Consider the following 17967-nt stretch of genomic DNA (forward strand, 5'->3'; position numbering starts at 1 on the left):
ACCCACAGCAAAGTCAGGTCGCAGGTCGGAGGCCAGACATGGGTGTTCCCCTCTGGGCAGTGGGAGGCACCGGAGCCCATTTTGGAATTCTGTGAGCAGCAGAACTAGGCTTCGAATCCTTGTTCCCTTTGATCTTCTTCCTGGCTCACGCCAGTGGACTGCACAGAACACCCTGGAATCTACTGGGCAGCTGCCCAGCCTCTATCCTTCAGCAGGAGGATTTGTTCAGGTTTAAGAGTCCTGGTGGTGCAGTGGTTAAGAGCTCGGCTGATAACCAAAATGTTGGAAGTTCAAATCCACTAGCTGCTCCTTGGAAACTCATGGGGCAGTTCTGCTCTGTCCTGTAGGGTCACTATGAGTCGGATCGACTCTATGGCAATGTTGTTTTTTTTTTTTAAGAATGAGCCTTGCTCGCTGGCCAGGACAGCAACAACCTGGGCTGAGACCTCCCCTTTGGCATGAGAAATGTGAGGAAGGGAGGGTCCACATCCCACAGGGAAGCAGGGGGAGGTCCTGGTCCAGAGTGAGAAGCTGGGTATAAGGCAGAGGAGCCTGCGGCTTGGCTATGCCTGCCTGGTCTTGATTCCAGCTCCTTCCAATTGCCCGGGCGATGTGCTCAGGCAAGATGCCACATCTCTGCCAGAGGGCCAGGTGCTTCATTTATTTCCCCGGCACCTGGGTATGCGCCAGGTCCTCTCCCAGTTGCGCTCTGGCAGGGGAGAGAATGGTAAGTACAGTAAGAAAGCACGTGCTATTTTTTTTATGGTGGGCGGGGCTGGGTGCCATGGGCTCAGTAAGCAGCACCTTGAGAAGGGAGGGTAGCACAGGGGCGAGGCCTGAAGGAGTGAGGGCAGCTCCAGGCAGAGGGAAGAGCAGGTGTAGAGGGCTCTGGGGCAGGTCCCAGGCTCTGCAGTCAGTCCTGGCTCTGCCGGGCCTGGGTGGCCTTGAGGGCTTGTACTCCGTGAGACAGAAGCTACCAGTGGGTTTGCTGGGTCCCTGTGGCTGCTGTGGGGAAGGCAAGGAGGGAGCAGGCAGACCGTTCAGGAGCTGCTGGAATGATCTGGACTGGTGATGTTGAAGGCAGTAAAAGAGATCAGAATTCAGCAATGGGTTTTTTATTTAAATGTAATTAACGAGCCCTGATCTGTCTCTGGCTGTGTGCCCACAGTCTTCTAAGTGCTCTGCAAATAGCAACTCATTCACCCTTCCAACCATCCTGATGAGAGATGGGTTAGTAGTTTGTGGTGGAGGAGCCCCAGGGTTTGCTGACAAGTTGGAGGAGAAGTGCATGGGAGGGCTAGGAAGCAAAGAAGCATTGAGGGGCCGTGTAGGGCAATGCAGGGGGAAAGCAGGGGTTGACTGTGGACACCTGAAGTGTGAGTCCCATTTCGGACACCTTAGTGTGGGGGTTTCTCCTCTGTCCTACTGGGTCGCTACAAATCCACACTGACTCGACAGCAGAGGTTAGTGTGGGGATAAAGTCCCTGGGTGGTGCAATAGTTAACATGCTCGTCTGGTTGGAGTCCACCCTGAGGTGCTTTGCAAGAAAAGGCTGGCAGTCTAATTCTGAAAAACCAGCTGTTGAAAACCCAATGGAACACAGTTCTACTCTGACACACATGGGGTTGCCATGAGTTGGCGTCGGATCTGCAGCAAGTGGTATTGAATGGGAAGTTGGATTTTTGGGAGGAGGTCCATACCAAGATGGGATTTGGGTGTCACAGAGGAGAGATGGCTAAGCCCCACAACACTGGATGAGCTCCTGAGAGGGGCAAGACTAAAGAGTGAGCCCTGGGAGGACCAGCCCCAGGGGGAGGGGCAGGAGGAGGCTGATCGAGGCCAAGAACTGAGTGACCAGGTGTAGCAGCATGGAGCGCCTTGTCTCCCTGGGATGTTGTGACTAAGGAAGCTATGTGTGAAAATATTCCTTCCCTCAGTCTCCTCCCCCCAGGACAGGGGGAGGGGGCTTCACCCAGGAGATGGAGACCACCCTCTGTCTCTCTCCGAGTGAGCCTGGTTCTGGCAGTTTCCCTGGTGTGGACCTCCCCTGGTAGGACAAACTGTAAAGAAGGTCGTGCTTGAGCACTCTCTGCCCCCGGGGACTGCGGCCCCAGTTGGACCATCAGAACAGTGGCCAGGGACCCATCTTTGAATAACCCTGCCTGGGAGCAGACTCCTACCTAGAAGCCCCCCAAGAACACCTGCAGCAGGGTGGCTGGGCTAGGGAGCTGGGGAGGGCAGGCCTGGTGGATGGAGTAGGTGCCTCTGTAGATACAGTGAGGACCTTGCTGTTCGGATTGTTGCTGATGTGAGCTGCCCGGACTCATGGTGACCCCGTGCACAATGGAATGAAACTCTGCCAGGTCCTGCACCATCCCCGTGATCAGTTGTGGAGTAAACCGTTGTGTTCCATAGGGCTTTCATTGGCTGATTTTTGGAAGTAGGTTGTCAGGCCTTTCTTCCTAGTCTGTCATAACCTGGAAGCTCTGCTGAAACCTGTTCAGCATCATAGCAACAGACAAACCTTCACTGACAGGCGGGTGGCGGCTGTACCTGAGGTGCACTGCCCAGGAATTGAACCTGGGTTTCCTGCATGCGAGGCAAAGATTCTACCATAAAACCACCACAGCCCCCACATTCGGGGGTAGCTGTCATCTTATATGTAAGTAGTGCCTGACTTACGACGGGGTTCCGTTCTGGTGACTCTGTCGTAAGTGGATTCTGACATAAGCCAAAGACCTCATTTTTTTTTAGTTTTTATTATGATTGCCTTTTATTATCAGTGGAAACCCTGGTGGCATAGTGGTTAAGTGGTAGGCTGCTAACCAAAAGGAAGGCAGTTCTAAGCCACCAGGTGCTCCTTGGAAACTCCATGGGGCAGTTCTACTCTGTCCTATAGGGTCGCTATGAGTCGAAATTGACTCGATGGCAATAGGTTTTTTTTTTTTTTTATATATCATCAGTATCTTTATAAATCATAACATTGAACATCTGCGAGTGAACTCTGAGAATAACATCAGCATGTTACGCACTGAAACACTGTATTAATACATAGTACTAACAATAAGATGTAAAAAAACCAAAAACAAAACCCAGATGGTCGTAAGTGTGGTTCGTCATAACTTGACTAAGTCCTAAGTCGGGGACTACCTGGATTGCAGTACTTTTTCCTTCCAAGTACAAATATTTATTTTTCTTACTATAAAAGCAACACGCATTGACCAGGGAGGACTCAGGGGGGAAGAAGCAAATACAATAGCTTGCCCTCTAACCTCTGCATAGGGAACTCAATCTCTAACCATGCAAACAGGGCTCTGAGACAAATGCATGGAGATCGAGGTTCATTAGCGGCTCTGGGGCTGGGGAAGGAGGCCTCATTGCTGAAGGGGTGCTGAGTTCCTGTTGGGGTGATGAAAAGCTTTGGAAATAATGGTTATGGTTATATAACACAGTGGATAAATGAATGTCACTAAGCTGTACACTTAAGAATGGTTAAAATGGCAAATTTTTTGTGATATATATTTTACCACAATACAAATTTAATAATTAAAAAATAATCCGGAGCAAATACGGCAAAATGTTAAGATAAAGCTGGGTGACATATACCATGTTAAAAAAAAACAGGTGCACCTTAGGGAACAGTGGGAACCCTGGCGGCACAATGGTTAAGAGCTCAGCCACTAACCAAAAGGTCGGCAGTTCAAATCCAGTAGCCACTCCTTGGAAACCCTATGGGGCAATTCTACTCTGTCCTATAGAGTCGCAGTGAGTCAGAATCAACTCGATGGCAATGGGTTTGGTTTTGGTTTTGGGGGCAGGGAGTGTATGTGAATAGGGGAGAAACAACTCAGAAAAGGAGGGCAAGAATCGTTGCACAACTCGAAGAATGTAATCAGTGTCGCTGAATTGTACATGTTGTACCAACGGTTGAATTGGTGTTACATTTTGCTGTGTATATTCTTAGCTAACAAATTTTAAAAAAGTGCCCTGAGGTCTGCCAAACAACCATAGATTCTTTATGGTTCTCCCTCTTATTCAACAAACAGAAAATTGTGGTGTTCCTGACGCCCTATAGATGTTCTCACAGGACTGGACACTAAATAAGAAGTCATAGAAACGAGAATGGAACCCCAAGGGACACACAGAGTAGGATGCCGCTCACCTAAGCAGCCCCGCAGCCAAGGGTCATCCTCATCCTTGCAAGTCAGAGACAAGCAGATACCTGCCCAGGGCCTTTCCTCCTGCACGTGCCACTCTCAGTCACCTGGGGGACTCCTTTAAAAGTGAGACACACAGAGGAGCGTCCTGCAGTCCTGCAGGTCCCCGCTTACCTCCAGTGCAGGAAGACAGGATGCTAGAGCCAGGCCAGGGACCTCCTTGGGGGGTTAGTGGTTGACAGAGGGGCCACTGGCCTTCCTGGGACTCTGGAGCTGTGAAGTCATCCGGGTACTTGTTATACCCACCCCCTATCTGCCAGTTTATCAGGCTGTGGGGGCCTGCATGTTGCTGTGATGCTGGAAGCTGTGCTACTAGTATTTCAGATACCAGCAGAGTCACCCATAGTAGATAGGTTTCAACGGAACTCCCAGACTAAGACAAACTAGGAAGAAATGACTGGAGATCTACTTCTGAAAAATCAGCCCACGAATGTCTCATGGATCACAACAGAATATGGCTCAACTCGCTTGTGTTGGACGTGTCATCCGATGGGATCAATCACTAGAGGAGGACATGACGTTTGGTGAAGCAGAGGGTCAATGAGCGTGAGGGAGCCCCTCAGTGAGGTGGACGGGCACAATAGCCGCAATGATGGACTCAAACACACCAGTGATCACGAGGATTACACAGGACCAGGCAACGTTTCCATCTGTCACCATGAGTCCGAGTCGACTTGATGGCAACTAAGAGCAACAACTTCTTACATAGACGTGTCCTTCCTGTGAAAGATGACTGAACCGTACATCTATATCATTCATGCTACTTATGAATGTTATACTTCATTAAAATCTACCAAATAAAACATCCATGCTGACAAAGCACAGAGCTGCCCTGGGCCTTGCCCGTGGCCATGTGTGGGGGCGCTAGGGGTGCAGACACAGCCAGTTCCTCACTTGGAAGTGAGCAAGCACAGGTGTACAGTGAAACAGGTGGAGGAGTTTGCTGGTGCTGGAATCCCAGTGTGCCTTTGTGGGAGCTGGCCTTAAATGCATTCAGCTTGTTTTTATGTTTGTGAATTTTCATAATAAGATGTTGGGGAAACATGACCTACATGTACTAGGGCTAATTTTTTTTTTTCCCCAGTTGCCATGGAGTTGCTTCTGACCCATGGCACCCCCATGTGTGTCAGAGTAGAACTTCGCTCCATAGGGTTTTCAGTGGCTGTTTTTTCAGAAATAGATCACCAGGCCTTTCTTCCAAGGCACCTCTGGGTGGACTCGAACCTACAACCTTTCAGTTAGTGGCCAAGCGAATTCACTATTTGACCACCCAAGGACTCTAGGCTAGCTATTGTCAACTACAATTTCAAAAGTTCTAAAGGGTCAGGAACTGTCTCAGGGCAGGGCAGGTGGCGTTCTGCACCCCCTTCTTTCTCTGTGTCCACTGGGGGCTGGGTCTGGCCCTGCGGGAGGCCAGTCCTGGTAGGGATCACAGGCGGTGCTTAGCCCATCGTGGCCGGCAGAGGGCTCCAAGGACAGAAGGAAATCAAACCCAGGTCCTGAGGATCAGGCAGAAATTGGCGAAATGAATGAGGGGGTTAGGCAGGTGCTCCTGTGAGCCACACCACACCTGGCGGTGTGCAGGCAGGCGGCTGGAGTCACCCACACCTCTCCCCGGCCTACCTGGGCCTCCTGGACGAGGTGAAGCAGCTTGAGTTTCACGAAGGGACGAGGCTTGGGTCAGGCACACATTAGTCATCAAAGTGACATCCTTGCTTTTTACAACTTTAAAGAGGTCTTTTGCAGCGGATTTGCCCAGTGCAATACATCATTTGATTTCTTGACTGCTGCTTCCATAAGCATTGATTGTTAGAATGAAATCATTGACAACTTCCACTTCTTCATTGATGTTGTTTATTGATCCAGTTGTGAGGATTTTTGTTTTCTTTACGTTCAGGCATAATCCGTATTGAAGGCTGTAGTCTTTTACCTTAATCACTAAGTCCTTCAAGTCGTCTTCGTTTTCAGCAAGCAAGGTTGTGTCATCTGTATCTGGCAGGTTGTTAATGAGTCTTCCTCCAATTCTGATGCCACAGTCACCATATAGTCTGGCTTCTTGGATCATACGTTCAGCAGACAGATTGAATAAGTAAGGTGAAAGAATACAACTCTGCTGCACACCTTTTCCAATTTTGAACCAATGTAGGAGTAGCCTGGATTAATGTGTCAAACCTGTTTGCAAACCAGAAAACATAAATGATAAAAAAAAAACAACAAAAAAACCTTGTTGCTCTTGAGCCAATTCCAACTCATGGTGACTCCATGTTTTGCAGAGTAGAACTGTGCTCCAGAGGGTTTTCTTGGCTATAATCTTTGTGGAAGCAGACCACCAGGCCTTTCTTCTGTGGAGCCATTGGGTGGGTTCGAATCACCGACCTTTAGATTAGTAGTTGAGCACAAACCTTTTGCACCAGCCAGGGACCTAAAACATTAACAGGAGACCTAAAACAAGACCTATTAGAACGGGCAGAAAGGCTCTGGCCACAGGGCAGATGATAGAATATTGTAAACATGTCCATTTTTCTCTTTTACCATATGTATACTTTTTGGCAATCTAAATACAAATTCCAAACAATGTATTTGGGAGAATTTGACAAAGAGTTTATCTGGAAAAAGAAATGACTGGTCCTAAATCATTGCTCCCGTGGCCCTGCGCTGGGTCTGGGTATCAACGAAGAACAAGATCTGCTCCCTACCCTCAAGAAGCTTATGGTCTAACGTCAACCACAGCAAAAAAGCCCCCAAACCTGCACTTCTGAGGGTAGTCCATATTACAATGTAACCAAACAAACAAAGAGCAAACCAGCTGCCACTGAGTCAGTTCTGACTCATGGTGACCCCACATGTGTCAGAGTAGACCTGTGCTCCACAGAGTTTTCAATGGCTGATTTATTGGAAGTAGATAGTTTTTTTAGATCACCAGGCCTTTCTTCCGAGGTGCCTCTGGGTGGGTTAACCATTTGCACCACTTAGGGACTCCCGTCACAACATAAGTCTACAGTGATTCAGTCAAGCAGAGGTTGAATGAGAGCAGATGCATCGATTTGTGATGTGGGGGCTGAGGTGGGGGGCCCTCAGTGATTTGAAAAAGGGAATATCACGTGTGTTCTCTGGATTTGGGTCAACCTGGGCTTGAATTCAAGGTGGTGGTGGCACACGGATTTGGGTCAACCTGGGCTTGAATTCAAGTTGGTGGTGGCACAGGTGCCTCTCTGGCCCTCGAGTCCCTCTTCTGTAAATTGAGAAATGAAGCGCCCCCTCCATGGGCTTGTGCAATGGAACCCCTGGGTGGTGCAAAGCGTTATAAGCGCTTGGCTACTGACCAGGTTGGTGGTTTGAGTCTACCCAGAGGCACCTCGGAAGAAAGTCCTGATGATCTGCTCCGGAAGAAATCAAGTCACTGAAAACCCTCTGGAGCACAGTTCTACTCTGACACACGCGGGGTCGCCATGAGTTGAGGTCGACTCAACAGCAACAGTTTTTTCTTTTTTTTAAATGGGCTGATAAGGGTTGAACAGGTTGACTTCCTCGGATGCTGGCCCACCCTTGTCCCCCGCTTCCTGCCCCGCCTGAATCCGTCTTCCACGTCTAGGGAGCCAATTCCAGCACAAGAGACGCCAAGAAGCATCTGCGTGAAGCTGCTCCCCCTGTAACCTTGCTACTACATAGCCTCACATTCCTCTGCGTACCACCCAGAAGGGAGGGGACTCGTTGCTGAGTTTCTGTAACAGGTGATGGTTGTACAACATGATAAACATAATCAGGGTGACTGAATTATACATGTAACACTGTTGAATTGGCAAACGTTCTGTTATATAGGTGTATATATGTATTACCCCAATTAAAAAAAACGAGCGTCTCATCCTGGCACCTGGGAGAAAGGCGCTCAGGCACCAGGTGTACAGAGTTGTTTGCTCTTAAGGAAACAAACTGGTGTGTTTAATCAGCTAGGGCTTACAATATCTAATTTTACAGTCCTGTGTTGTGAAAAGCAAGCGGGGAGGGGTCGGGGAAGACACCACGGACAACATTTACAAACTGGTGACAGAATGGGAAAAGAGAATTGCAATCAGAGAATTGATAACTAGAATATATGGGAAATCCCGGAGGCTACCATGAGAAAGACCAATAATCAAAGGGAGAAAGGGGCAAAGAGTCTGTACAACGGGGCACTTCCCAGGAGAGCCCATCAACACCCAAAGAGATTTCCAGGAAAAGCCCTACACTTCACAGCCTGCTGAGCAGCAGAAATGATGACCGTGGCTGACATCAAATATAAGCAAGGATGTGAGGGAACAGGGAACCAGCAGTCCATGAGCCACCTGGGACAGTGACAGTGTAAACAGTGAAGGGGCACACGCCCCCTCCATGACAATTCCACCTCACGACACAACCCAGTTGATGTTCCTCCCGTGGAAGAAACTCAGTGTCCCCTAAGCAGTGATTCCCCTCCCCCCACAGGAACCACTGATAAGCTTTGGTCTCTGCTCATTTGCCTATTTCGTGTAAGTAGGACCATATGCTATTTGTCCTTCTATGACTGACGTATTTGATCGGCATAATGTTTTCAAGATTCATCCATGTCGTAGCATGTATCAGGACTTCTTTTCTCTTTACAGCTGAGTAGTATGCCATTGTATGTATGTGCCACTTTTTGTTTACCCATTCATCTGTTGATGGGCATCGAGGCTGTTTTTTCATCTTTTGGCTGTTGTGAAGAGCGCTGCGATGAACACTGCCGTACAGGTTTCTGTTTGCATTCCTGCTTTCAATTCTTTTGGGTATATAGCTAGGATTAGGATTGCTGGGTCATATCTGTTTAGCTTTGTGAGGAACCGCCAAACTGTTCTCCACAGCGCTGTACCATTTTGCAATCCCACCAGCAATGGATGAGGGTTCCACATGGTGTCTTTTCGTTCCAAGCAAAAAATTTTCCCCCAGGCGAATTGTTGTAGATTGAGGTATAATAATTACAAAGAGTATAGAATGTATAGATCTTAAGTGCTCAGTTCAGTGAGTTTTGACTTCTGTCCACAATCTACCAATGTAACCAACCTCCTGATCAGGATAGAGTACTGTCCTCACCAAGGGGTCTTCTGATAAGCAGAAACTCCTACTCTTGATACAATCAAAGCCATCGACTTTCTCTTCACAGGTTGTTTGAGGTGTGTGTCTTGTTTAAGAAATCTTTCCCCAAACCTAAGCCCCAAGTCTATCATTTTGGGTTTCCCATTTAAGCCTCTAATTCATCTGGGATTACTTTGCTTAGAATGTGAGATAGGAATCAATTTTTTTTCTTTTTTATTCCTGAGTCAGTTTTCCCAGCACCCTTTGCCATGTGATCATGGAGATGACTCCCTCACAGCCACCCTATGCCATACTTCAGTCTCGTTGCCACTCCTGTTTGCTGGTGACCTCCTTAGAAGTGAGAATGTGCCCTAGTTCTGGCCCATGAGAGCTAAGGGAAAATCTATGGGAGATTTCTCAGCAAAAGAGGCACTGGAATAGACAGAGTTGCTCTTGCAGGTACCTCATGGTTACAACGTGGCTGCAGCAGTTCCAGGCATCACATGCAGATGACATGTGATAGAATCACATCTCATCTGATTTTTTTTTTTTTTTTTTATGGAGAGGGTATCCTCCCAGAAACCCCCAGCAAATTCACAGGCAGAATTGTACCACTTACTCTCAGGGCTAGGAAAGGAAGCCCGTACTCCTCCAACCTCCATTCCACCACCCCCACCACCAAAGGCCAAGACCTTTGGAAGAAAGCGATTTCTGGAGCTATGCTGGCAAGGAGAAAGAGGGGAGTAGCTTTAGGGTAGGCAACCAACAGTGTTTGCATACTTTTCATACACTTTTTTTTTTCCTTACCTTTTTGTGAGCCCTCCAGCACTCTGAGACATTAGCAGGGGATGCCATTGATTTTCTGATCTTTAACAGTCCTCACATTCCTGGAAGAAACTCTGCTTGGTTCCCATGTATCTTTTTTGACCTTTTTGGATATGGTGGAAACCCTGGTGGTGTAGTGATTAAGAGTTATGGGTGTTAACCAAAAGATTGGCAGTTCGAATCCACCAGGCCCTCCTTTGAAACCCTATGGGGCAGTTCTACTCTGTCATCTAGGGTCACTATGAGTAGAAATCAACTCGACAGCAACGGGTTTGGTTTTTGATATGGTAAGGAGCCCTGGTGACACAGTGGTTAAGAGCTCAGGCTGCTTACCAAAAAGTTAGCAGTTCAAACTCACCAGCCACTCCTTGGAAACCCTATGGGCTGTTCTACTCTGTCCTATAGGGTCCCTACGAGTTGGAATTGACTTGACGGCAGTGGGCTTTTGTTTTTGGTTTTGGATATGATAAAGGTCCCTGGGTGGCACAAACGGTGGACATGCTCAGTTGGTAACCTAGAGTTTCCCGGTTCGAGTCCACCCAGAGGCACCTCAGAGAAAGGCCTGGTGACCTACTTCTGAAAAATCAGTCATTGAAAACCCTACGGGGCACTGTTCTACTGTGACACGCGTGGGATTGCCGTGAGCTGGAGCCGACTCCACAGCAAGGGCTTTGGTTTGGGGTTTTGGATTTGGTTCGCTAACAATTTATTTAGGATTTTTGCATCCAAGTTGGTAACTGAAATTGACCAAGTAATGGCAATTTTTAAAACAAGTTTACCTACAGTCTCACCAAACAATGAAATTCTTGTCTTTTTCTTGTTGGCTTTACAGACCTCACCTGTGTACCTTAGTCTTAGTTTCATTTAGCAAAAATGGTGATATTCTACTTTATTCACGGTACATAATATTTCTATTTAATGCCACATAATATTCAAATATATCATTTTAATAATTATAGTTTTCCTTTTCGTGGCGACTGTATCTAAAAGCGTCTATGAATAATTTAATATATAGGTTTTAAAAAAAATTTTCTCCTTAGATAGATTTCCAGGAGTGGGAAAATTGGGTGAAAAGATACGATTTGTAGATCTTGATACACATTTCCAAGCCTTTTCCCAAAGACAGGTGTATCAATCTGCGAGGGCCGTCAGCAGTGTGGGGGAGCCCACTGGTCTCAACCTGCTTGCGTCAGGTATTGGCGTCTGATGGACGGCGCCGTGACGCTGTGGGGCCCTGCGCTCGGGAGCGGGGGCGCCCTGCCCTTTGTGACGCCGCCAGGGTGGGGGGGGGGCTGAGGTTAGGCGGGAGGGAAGAACGGCAGAGCCGGGGTCATGGCAGAGACACAGGAGCTGCTGCTGCAGCTGCAGAAGGACAACCGCGACGGGCGCCTGCGGAACCAGGAGCTGGAAGAGCTGGTGCGTGGGCTCGAGGCCGAGAGCGAGAGCCTCACCGGGCGCCTGCAGGACCTGCGCGAGCGCGAGCGCAGGTGCGGGGCGCGGGGACTAGCAGGCGGCGCGGGAGCCGGGAGCGGGCGGGGCGCGGGACCCGGTGGGTTTGCCGCCCGGTAGGCTGCGCCGGCCTTAGCGTCTTCTCTGCAGCCTGCAACGGAAGCGCAGCCAGACGGCGCAGGCCCTGCGAGGGGAGGTGCGCGAGGCGGCACGAGAGCGCGCCGAGCGGGCGCGCGGGCTGCTGGAGGCGGCGGAGCGGCAGAAGCGGGAACTGGTGCGGGGCGAGGCCGGGGTGGTGCTGGGGCAGGGCCGGCAGGTGCCTGGGTGGTGCGAGGGCGGATCCGGCCTAGGAGCTGGGCCAAGTCTGGGAACCGGGCCCGATGTTGGGGCGGGACAGGGGTGGTGTCGCGGAGAGGCCCGGAACACCCTCTCGTCCCCATACTTAGGAGCTACACAACCGGCAGCTGCAGGAGCAGTGGGAGGAGCTGTCAAGCCAGGTACGCCCCAGGGACTCCTCTGTCTCGCTTCCCATGGCCCGCCCCGCCCCTATAAGCCCCGCGAACCCTGCCCTTACGAGTCTCGTCCCCAGCTCTTCTACTATGGAGGGGAACAGCTGAGTCAGCAGCGCGCGGAGCAGCAAATGGGGACCCAGTTGGTGGCCCTGCAGGTGCTGGGCGGGGCCTGAGGGAGAGGCGGGGAGAAGCGAGGCGGGGCCATGAGGGCAGGGGTGGGGCTAAGCAGAGATGGGGCGGAGCCCTAAGGGCTGGTAGGAAGCGGAGGCGGGGCCAGGACTCGGAGGGTAGGGGCGTGGGCGTGACCGGCTCCTGACATCTCTCGGCTCCTCCCGAAGAAACAGCTGGAGCTGGTGGAGGCCAAGCATGCGGTGCAGGCAGAGGGCCTGCGACAGGTGAGGGCGGAGCGGGGCCTGGGAGGGGCCGGCGTCCGGTGCGGGTAGAGTCCCGGCAGGTGCCGGGGCGGGGAGGGGTGTGGCCGCCGAGGCTGATGTGGCTCCCGCACCCCAGAGCGCGCGGCGGACGGAGGAGGCCTGGGCCAGCTTCCAGGAGCAGAGCGGAGTTCTGCAGGTGCCGCGCCCCCTCCGCGCCGCGAGCCGCTCACCTCCGACTCCTTGGCGGCGTCCGCCGCCCTCTCCTTCTCCAGCACTGAGGCTTCAACCCCCAACCCTCCAGGAGCTGCAGGGGAAGGTGATGGAGGCGGCGGCTGCGCTGGACGCCTCGCGGGGCGGCCCGGAACCGTAAGGGGGTTAGGACTGTGGGGTGCAGCGGGACGGCTGTCGGCCAGGGCAGAGCGCCGACCTGGGCCCCGTTCCCCGCAGGTGGGACTCGCAGCCCCGCCCAGTACAGGACAGCGCGGGCTCTCTCATGGAGGAGGTGGCCAAGGCCGACTGTGTGAGCGCGGGCCCCTGCGGGGTGGGGTGGATCGGGACCTGCCGCCAGGGGAGACCTACCGCCCACGGGGTACCCAAACCAACAGGGGATCCACCGCCCACGGAGACCCACCAACCACAGAGGACCCACTGCCCCCGGGGAGCCCGTCCCCATGGGGCACCCACCGCCCACGAGGGACCCCCGCTTTCAGACGCCGCGCCGCGCCCCTTCCCAGCTCCTCTTTGGGGGCAGGGTCCCGCACCCCTCGCCCCCACGGCGCCCGGGCTCCGCCCGGCTCCCGGAACCCCGACCACTCGGGCGCGGGGCTGGACGCCAGCTCCCTCTCCCTGCAGGAGACGCGGTTGTTCGGCGCCGCAGGCATCAGGTGAGTCCGGCGGGCGGGCGCACGGGTCGACCGCCCCGGGCCGCGCAGCCGCCGCCACGCGCTGTCCGTCGTCCGTTCGCAGGCTGTGGGCGCTGGGCGTGCTGGAGACGCTGCTGCTGCTACCGCTCGGCTTCCTGACGCTTCCGCTTTTCTACTTGGTGCTGGCGAACTCCGCTGCGCTCCGCCGTGGACTCCCACGCCTCAGCTCGGCCGCCGCGCTCCGCCGCCTGCGCTACACGCTGTCCCCTCTGCTCCAGCTGCGCTCGCGCGGGCTGCTACCCACCTAGGGCATCACGCCAGGCTGCGGCCTCCTGCACTCGGTCTCCGCGTGATCTTTGGGGCGCCGGAGGGTAGGGCCACACGGTAGGGGGAGACGCTGGGGGGTGGGATGGGGCGGCTGATGGGGCGGCGCCGGGGCGGGGGCTTAGAAGTCGGCGGGGAGAGGGCGCCGCCCGCACAAGGACCGCTGGCTTGGGCAGGGGGTGCGGGCTAGGGCTGGCAGGCTCAAAGAGGACTTTTTTTCTGCGGCTCCACCTGCTGAGCCTGAGCGTCCTCGGGGGCGTGGCGGGGGGGGCGCTGCTGGCCGGTGGGCTTTCTCCTCAGAGTTCTGTGAATCCTGGGCTCAGCTGTTGATGGTCAGATTCTTTCTGCGTGCTTTATATTGTAGTTCTCGGGGTTCAAGTTTTGGGCCTCCTTGGTTTAATTTATTCCTAAATATTTTATTCTCTTTGATGGTACAGTAAATGGAATTTTTTTTCCCCATTTCCTTTTTGGTTTGTTCGTTGCTAGTGTGTAGATACTGATTTTTGTGTGTTGATTTTGTATACTGCAACTTTGCTGAATTCGTTTATTAGCTGTGTGTGTGTGTATTCTTTAGGGTTTTCTACATGTCAGATCAGGTCATCTATAAATATAGTTTTACTTCTCGTTCCAATTTGGATTAATCTCTATCTCTCTGTCCATCTAATTGCTCTGGCTAGAATTTCCAGTACTGTGGCGAATAGGGAAATCCTGGTGGCATAATAGTTAAGAGCTACAACTGCTAACCAAAAGGTCTCCAGTTCAAATCCACCAGGTGCTCCTTGGAAACTCCATGGGGTAGTTCTACTCTGTCCTATAGGGTCGATATGAGTCGGAATTGACTCCATGGCAGTGGGTTTTGGTTTGGTTATGTTGAATAGAAGTGGTGAAAGCAGGCATCCTTGTCTTGGTCCTGATCTTAGGGGAAAAGCTTTGTCTTTATCTTCAAGTAAGACGTTAGCTGTGGGTTTTTCATATATGGCCTTTTTGTTATTAACGAAATTCCTTTCTATTCCTACTTTACTGAGTATTTTAACTATAAAAGGGAGTTGGACTTTGTTAATGCTTTTCTGTATCAGTTGAGATGATCATGTGGGGTTTTTCCTTTATTCCATTCATGATTATACTGATTGAATTCTGTATGCTCAACCACTTTTGAAATAAATCCCATTTGGTCATGGTGTATTAGCCTCTTAGTGTGCTGCTGGACTGGGTTTGCTGGTATTTTGTTGAGGATTTTTGCATCTATATTCATAAGACATATTGGTCTGTAGTTTTCTTGGAGTATCTTTGTCTGGCCTCGTTATCAAATTAATGATGGCCTCATAGAATGAGTTAGAAAGTGTTCCCCTCTCTTTAGTTTTTTGGTAGAGTTTGAGAAGGATGGTGTTGTTTTTCGTTAAATGTTAGATAGAATTCACCGGTGAAATTATCGGTCCTTAACTCTTGTTTGGAGATTTTTGATTACTGATTCGTCTCCTTACTTGTTATAGGTCTATGCAAGTTTTCTATTTGAATCATTTTGGTAGTTTGTGTTTCTAGGAATTTGTCCATTTCATCTAGCTTACCCAACTTGTTGGCATTAGTTGTTCATGGTATTCTCTTATGATCCTTTTAATTTCTGTAAATTCTGTGTATCCTGGAGAATGTTCCAGGTACATTGAGAGGAATGCGTATTTTGCTGTTGTTTGGTGGAGCGTTCAACATATGTGTTAGGTCTAATTGGTTTACAGTGTTGTTCAAGTCCTCTGTCTCCCTATTGATCTTCTCTCTGATTGTTCTATTAATTACTGAAAGTGGGGTATTGCATTTCCAACTATTACTATTGTCTTTCTCACTTCAGTTGTTAGTTTTTGCTACATATATTTTGGTGCTTTGTTGTAAGGTGTGTATATGTTTATGATTGTTTTATCTCCTTGATGGATTGAATCTTTTATCAATATATCCTTCTTTGTCTCTTATAACCTTTTCTCACTTAAAATCTATTTTGTCTGATATTAGTCTGGCCAGTCCAGCTCTCTTTTGGTTACTATTTGCATGGAATATCTTTTCTGTTCTTTGTGTCTTTTTATCTAAGGTAAGTCTCTCGCGAATAGCATATAGATGGATTAAAAAAAAGAAAAAAACAAGTTCTAATCTCTGCCTTTTAAATTGGAAAGTTTGGTCCATTTACATTTAAAGGAATTAATGATAAATATTTCTGTCATTTAGCTATTCTTGCCTGTATATTTTATATGCTTTTTGTTCCTCAGTTCCTCCTTTACAACTTTTTTTTTTTTTTTGGTATCTAGTTGATTTTTTGTAGTACAGTCATCCCTCAGTATCTGGGGGGAGATTGGCTCTGGGGCCCCTCTTGGATGCTCAAGGTCCTTATATAAAATGGCATAGTATTTGCATCAGAACTGACTCGACAGCAACGGGTCTGGTTTAGTATTTGCATATAACCTAAGCACATCCTCCTGTATACTTCAAATCATCTCTAATACCTAATACAATGTAAATGCTACGTAAATAGTTGTTAATGCTTACACTTAACATTTAATGCTTTCTCAGACTTTGCAAGGTCAAACAATGAGTACTGGAGACTGAGGATCTGTGAAGTGGCGGGAGGCTACAGGAGGGTATGCCTACACATTATCTTATTCACGTGGATTCAGCCTAGTGCTTGGTTCACAGCATATTCAAATTCTACTTTTTAGAACTTTTTAAAAAAATATTTTCAATCCACAGTTAGTTGACTATGCGGACACAGAACCTGTGGAGTGCATACTGTATTGTTCATGGTTTTTTCTGTAGATATTTTTCAGTTATGAGTGGTTATCTTTGAGATTACAATTACCATCTTAAACTTATAACAACCTTGTTTCGATATGAGGACACTGCTCTTACATATCTCTGTCCTTTATATTTTTATTGTTACAGATTACATCTTTATACCTGTGTGCCCATTACCATAAATTTATAATTATTATTTTATGCAATTACTAAATCATATGGAAACCCTGGTAGCATAGTGGTTAAGTGCTATGGCTGCTAACCAAGAGTTCGGCAGTTTGAATCCACCAGGCGCTCCTTGGAAAGTCTATGGGGTTGCTCTACCCTGTCCTATAGGGTCGCTATGAGTCGGGATTGATTTGACGGCAGTGGGTTTTATAGAAAAAAAGGGGAATTACAAACCAAAAGTACAATAACACTGGCTTTTGTATTTACTTTTGGAGCTTTTTTTTTTTTTTTTTTTACCAGTATCATTGAATTTTTTTTATATGGCTTTGAGTTACTGTCTAGTTCCTTTCATTTCAGCATGAAGCACTTCCTTTAGCATTCCTTGTAGAGGCAGGTGTATTAGTAACAAATTCCCTTAGCTTTTGTTTCTCTGAGAATATCTTAATTTCTCTTTCATTATTGAAAAGATAGTTTTGCTGGATAAAGAATTCTTGGTTGACAGTTTTTTTCTTTCAACACTTATAAAGGTGCCTCTTGGCTGCTTTTTGGCCTCCATGGTTTCTGATGAGAAATCAGGTATTTATCTTTTTGAAGATTGCTTGTAAATGATGAGCTGGCTCTCTCTGGCTGCTTTCAAGATTCTCTGTCTTTGAGTTTTGACAATTTGAATATAATGTGTCTCAGTGTTGATCTCTTTTTAGTTTATCCTGCTCGGAGTTCATTGAGCTTCTTGTATGTGTAGATTTGTGTCTTTCATCATATTTTGGAAGTTTTGGGCTATGATTTCTTCAAATACTCTTTCTGACCCTTTCTTGCTCCCTTTTCCTTCTGGGACTCCCATAATGCCTAGGTTGGTCTGCTTGTTGGTGTCCCTCAGGCTCTGTTCACTTTTCCTCATTCTTCTTTCTGCTCCTCAGTCTGAATAACTTCAATTATCCTATTGTCAAGATCCCTGATTCTTTCTTCTGTCTATTCATATCTGCTGTTTAACCTCTCTGTTGTTACTTTTCAGTTCCGGAATTTCTATTCAGTTCCTTTTTCTAAGGTCTACTCTTTACTGATAGTCTAATTTTGTTCTACACTGTGGTTTCCTTTAGCTCTTTGAGCATATTTAAGACAGCTGATTTAAAGTTTTTGTTTAGTAAGTTCAATGTCTGGGTTTCCTCAGGTATGGTTCCTGTCCATTTTTTTCTTTTGGATGGGTCATATTTGTTTGTATGCTTTGTGATTTTTTTTTGTTGAAAACTGTGCATTCAAATATTATAATGTGTTAACTCTGGAAATCAGATTCTCCTTGATTTTTTTGCTGTTCTTGATTGTTGAAGGCTTAGCTTGTGTTTAGCCTGAGATTTCCTTGAATGCCAGGAGATTAAGCCCCACTCCCAAAAAAAATCTC

General features: G+C 48.7%; 1 protein-coding gene across 1 annotated transcript; it reads left to right on the plus strand.

Moving 5' to 3' along the window:
• Positions 1 to 11441: 11441 nt before the first annotated feature.
• On the plus strand, positions 11442 to 13615 carry TMEM191C (transmembrane protein 191C). Its single transcript, XM_010598892.1, is given in 10 exon segments — positions 11442 to 11596; positions 11709 to 11832; positions 12005 to 12055; positions 12148 to 12225; positions 12409 to 12465; positions 12581 to 12640; positions 12746 to 12810; positions 12892 to 12964; positions 13297 to 13337; positions 13411 to 13615. Coding segments are annotated over 10 exon segments (909 nt in total).
• Positions 13616 to 17967: the final 4352 nt, after the last annotated feature.

The sequence above is a fragment of the Loxodonta africana genome, chromosome 19, assembly GCF_030014295.1.
Source record: "Loxodonta africana isolate mLoxAfr1 chromosome 19, mLoxAfr1.hap2, whole genome shotgun sequence".
In the NCBI taxonomy this organism is placed as follows: domain Eukaryota; kingdom Metazoa; phylum Chordata; class Mammalia; order Proboscidea; family Elephantidae; genus Loxodonta; species Loxodonta africana.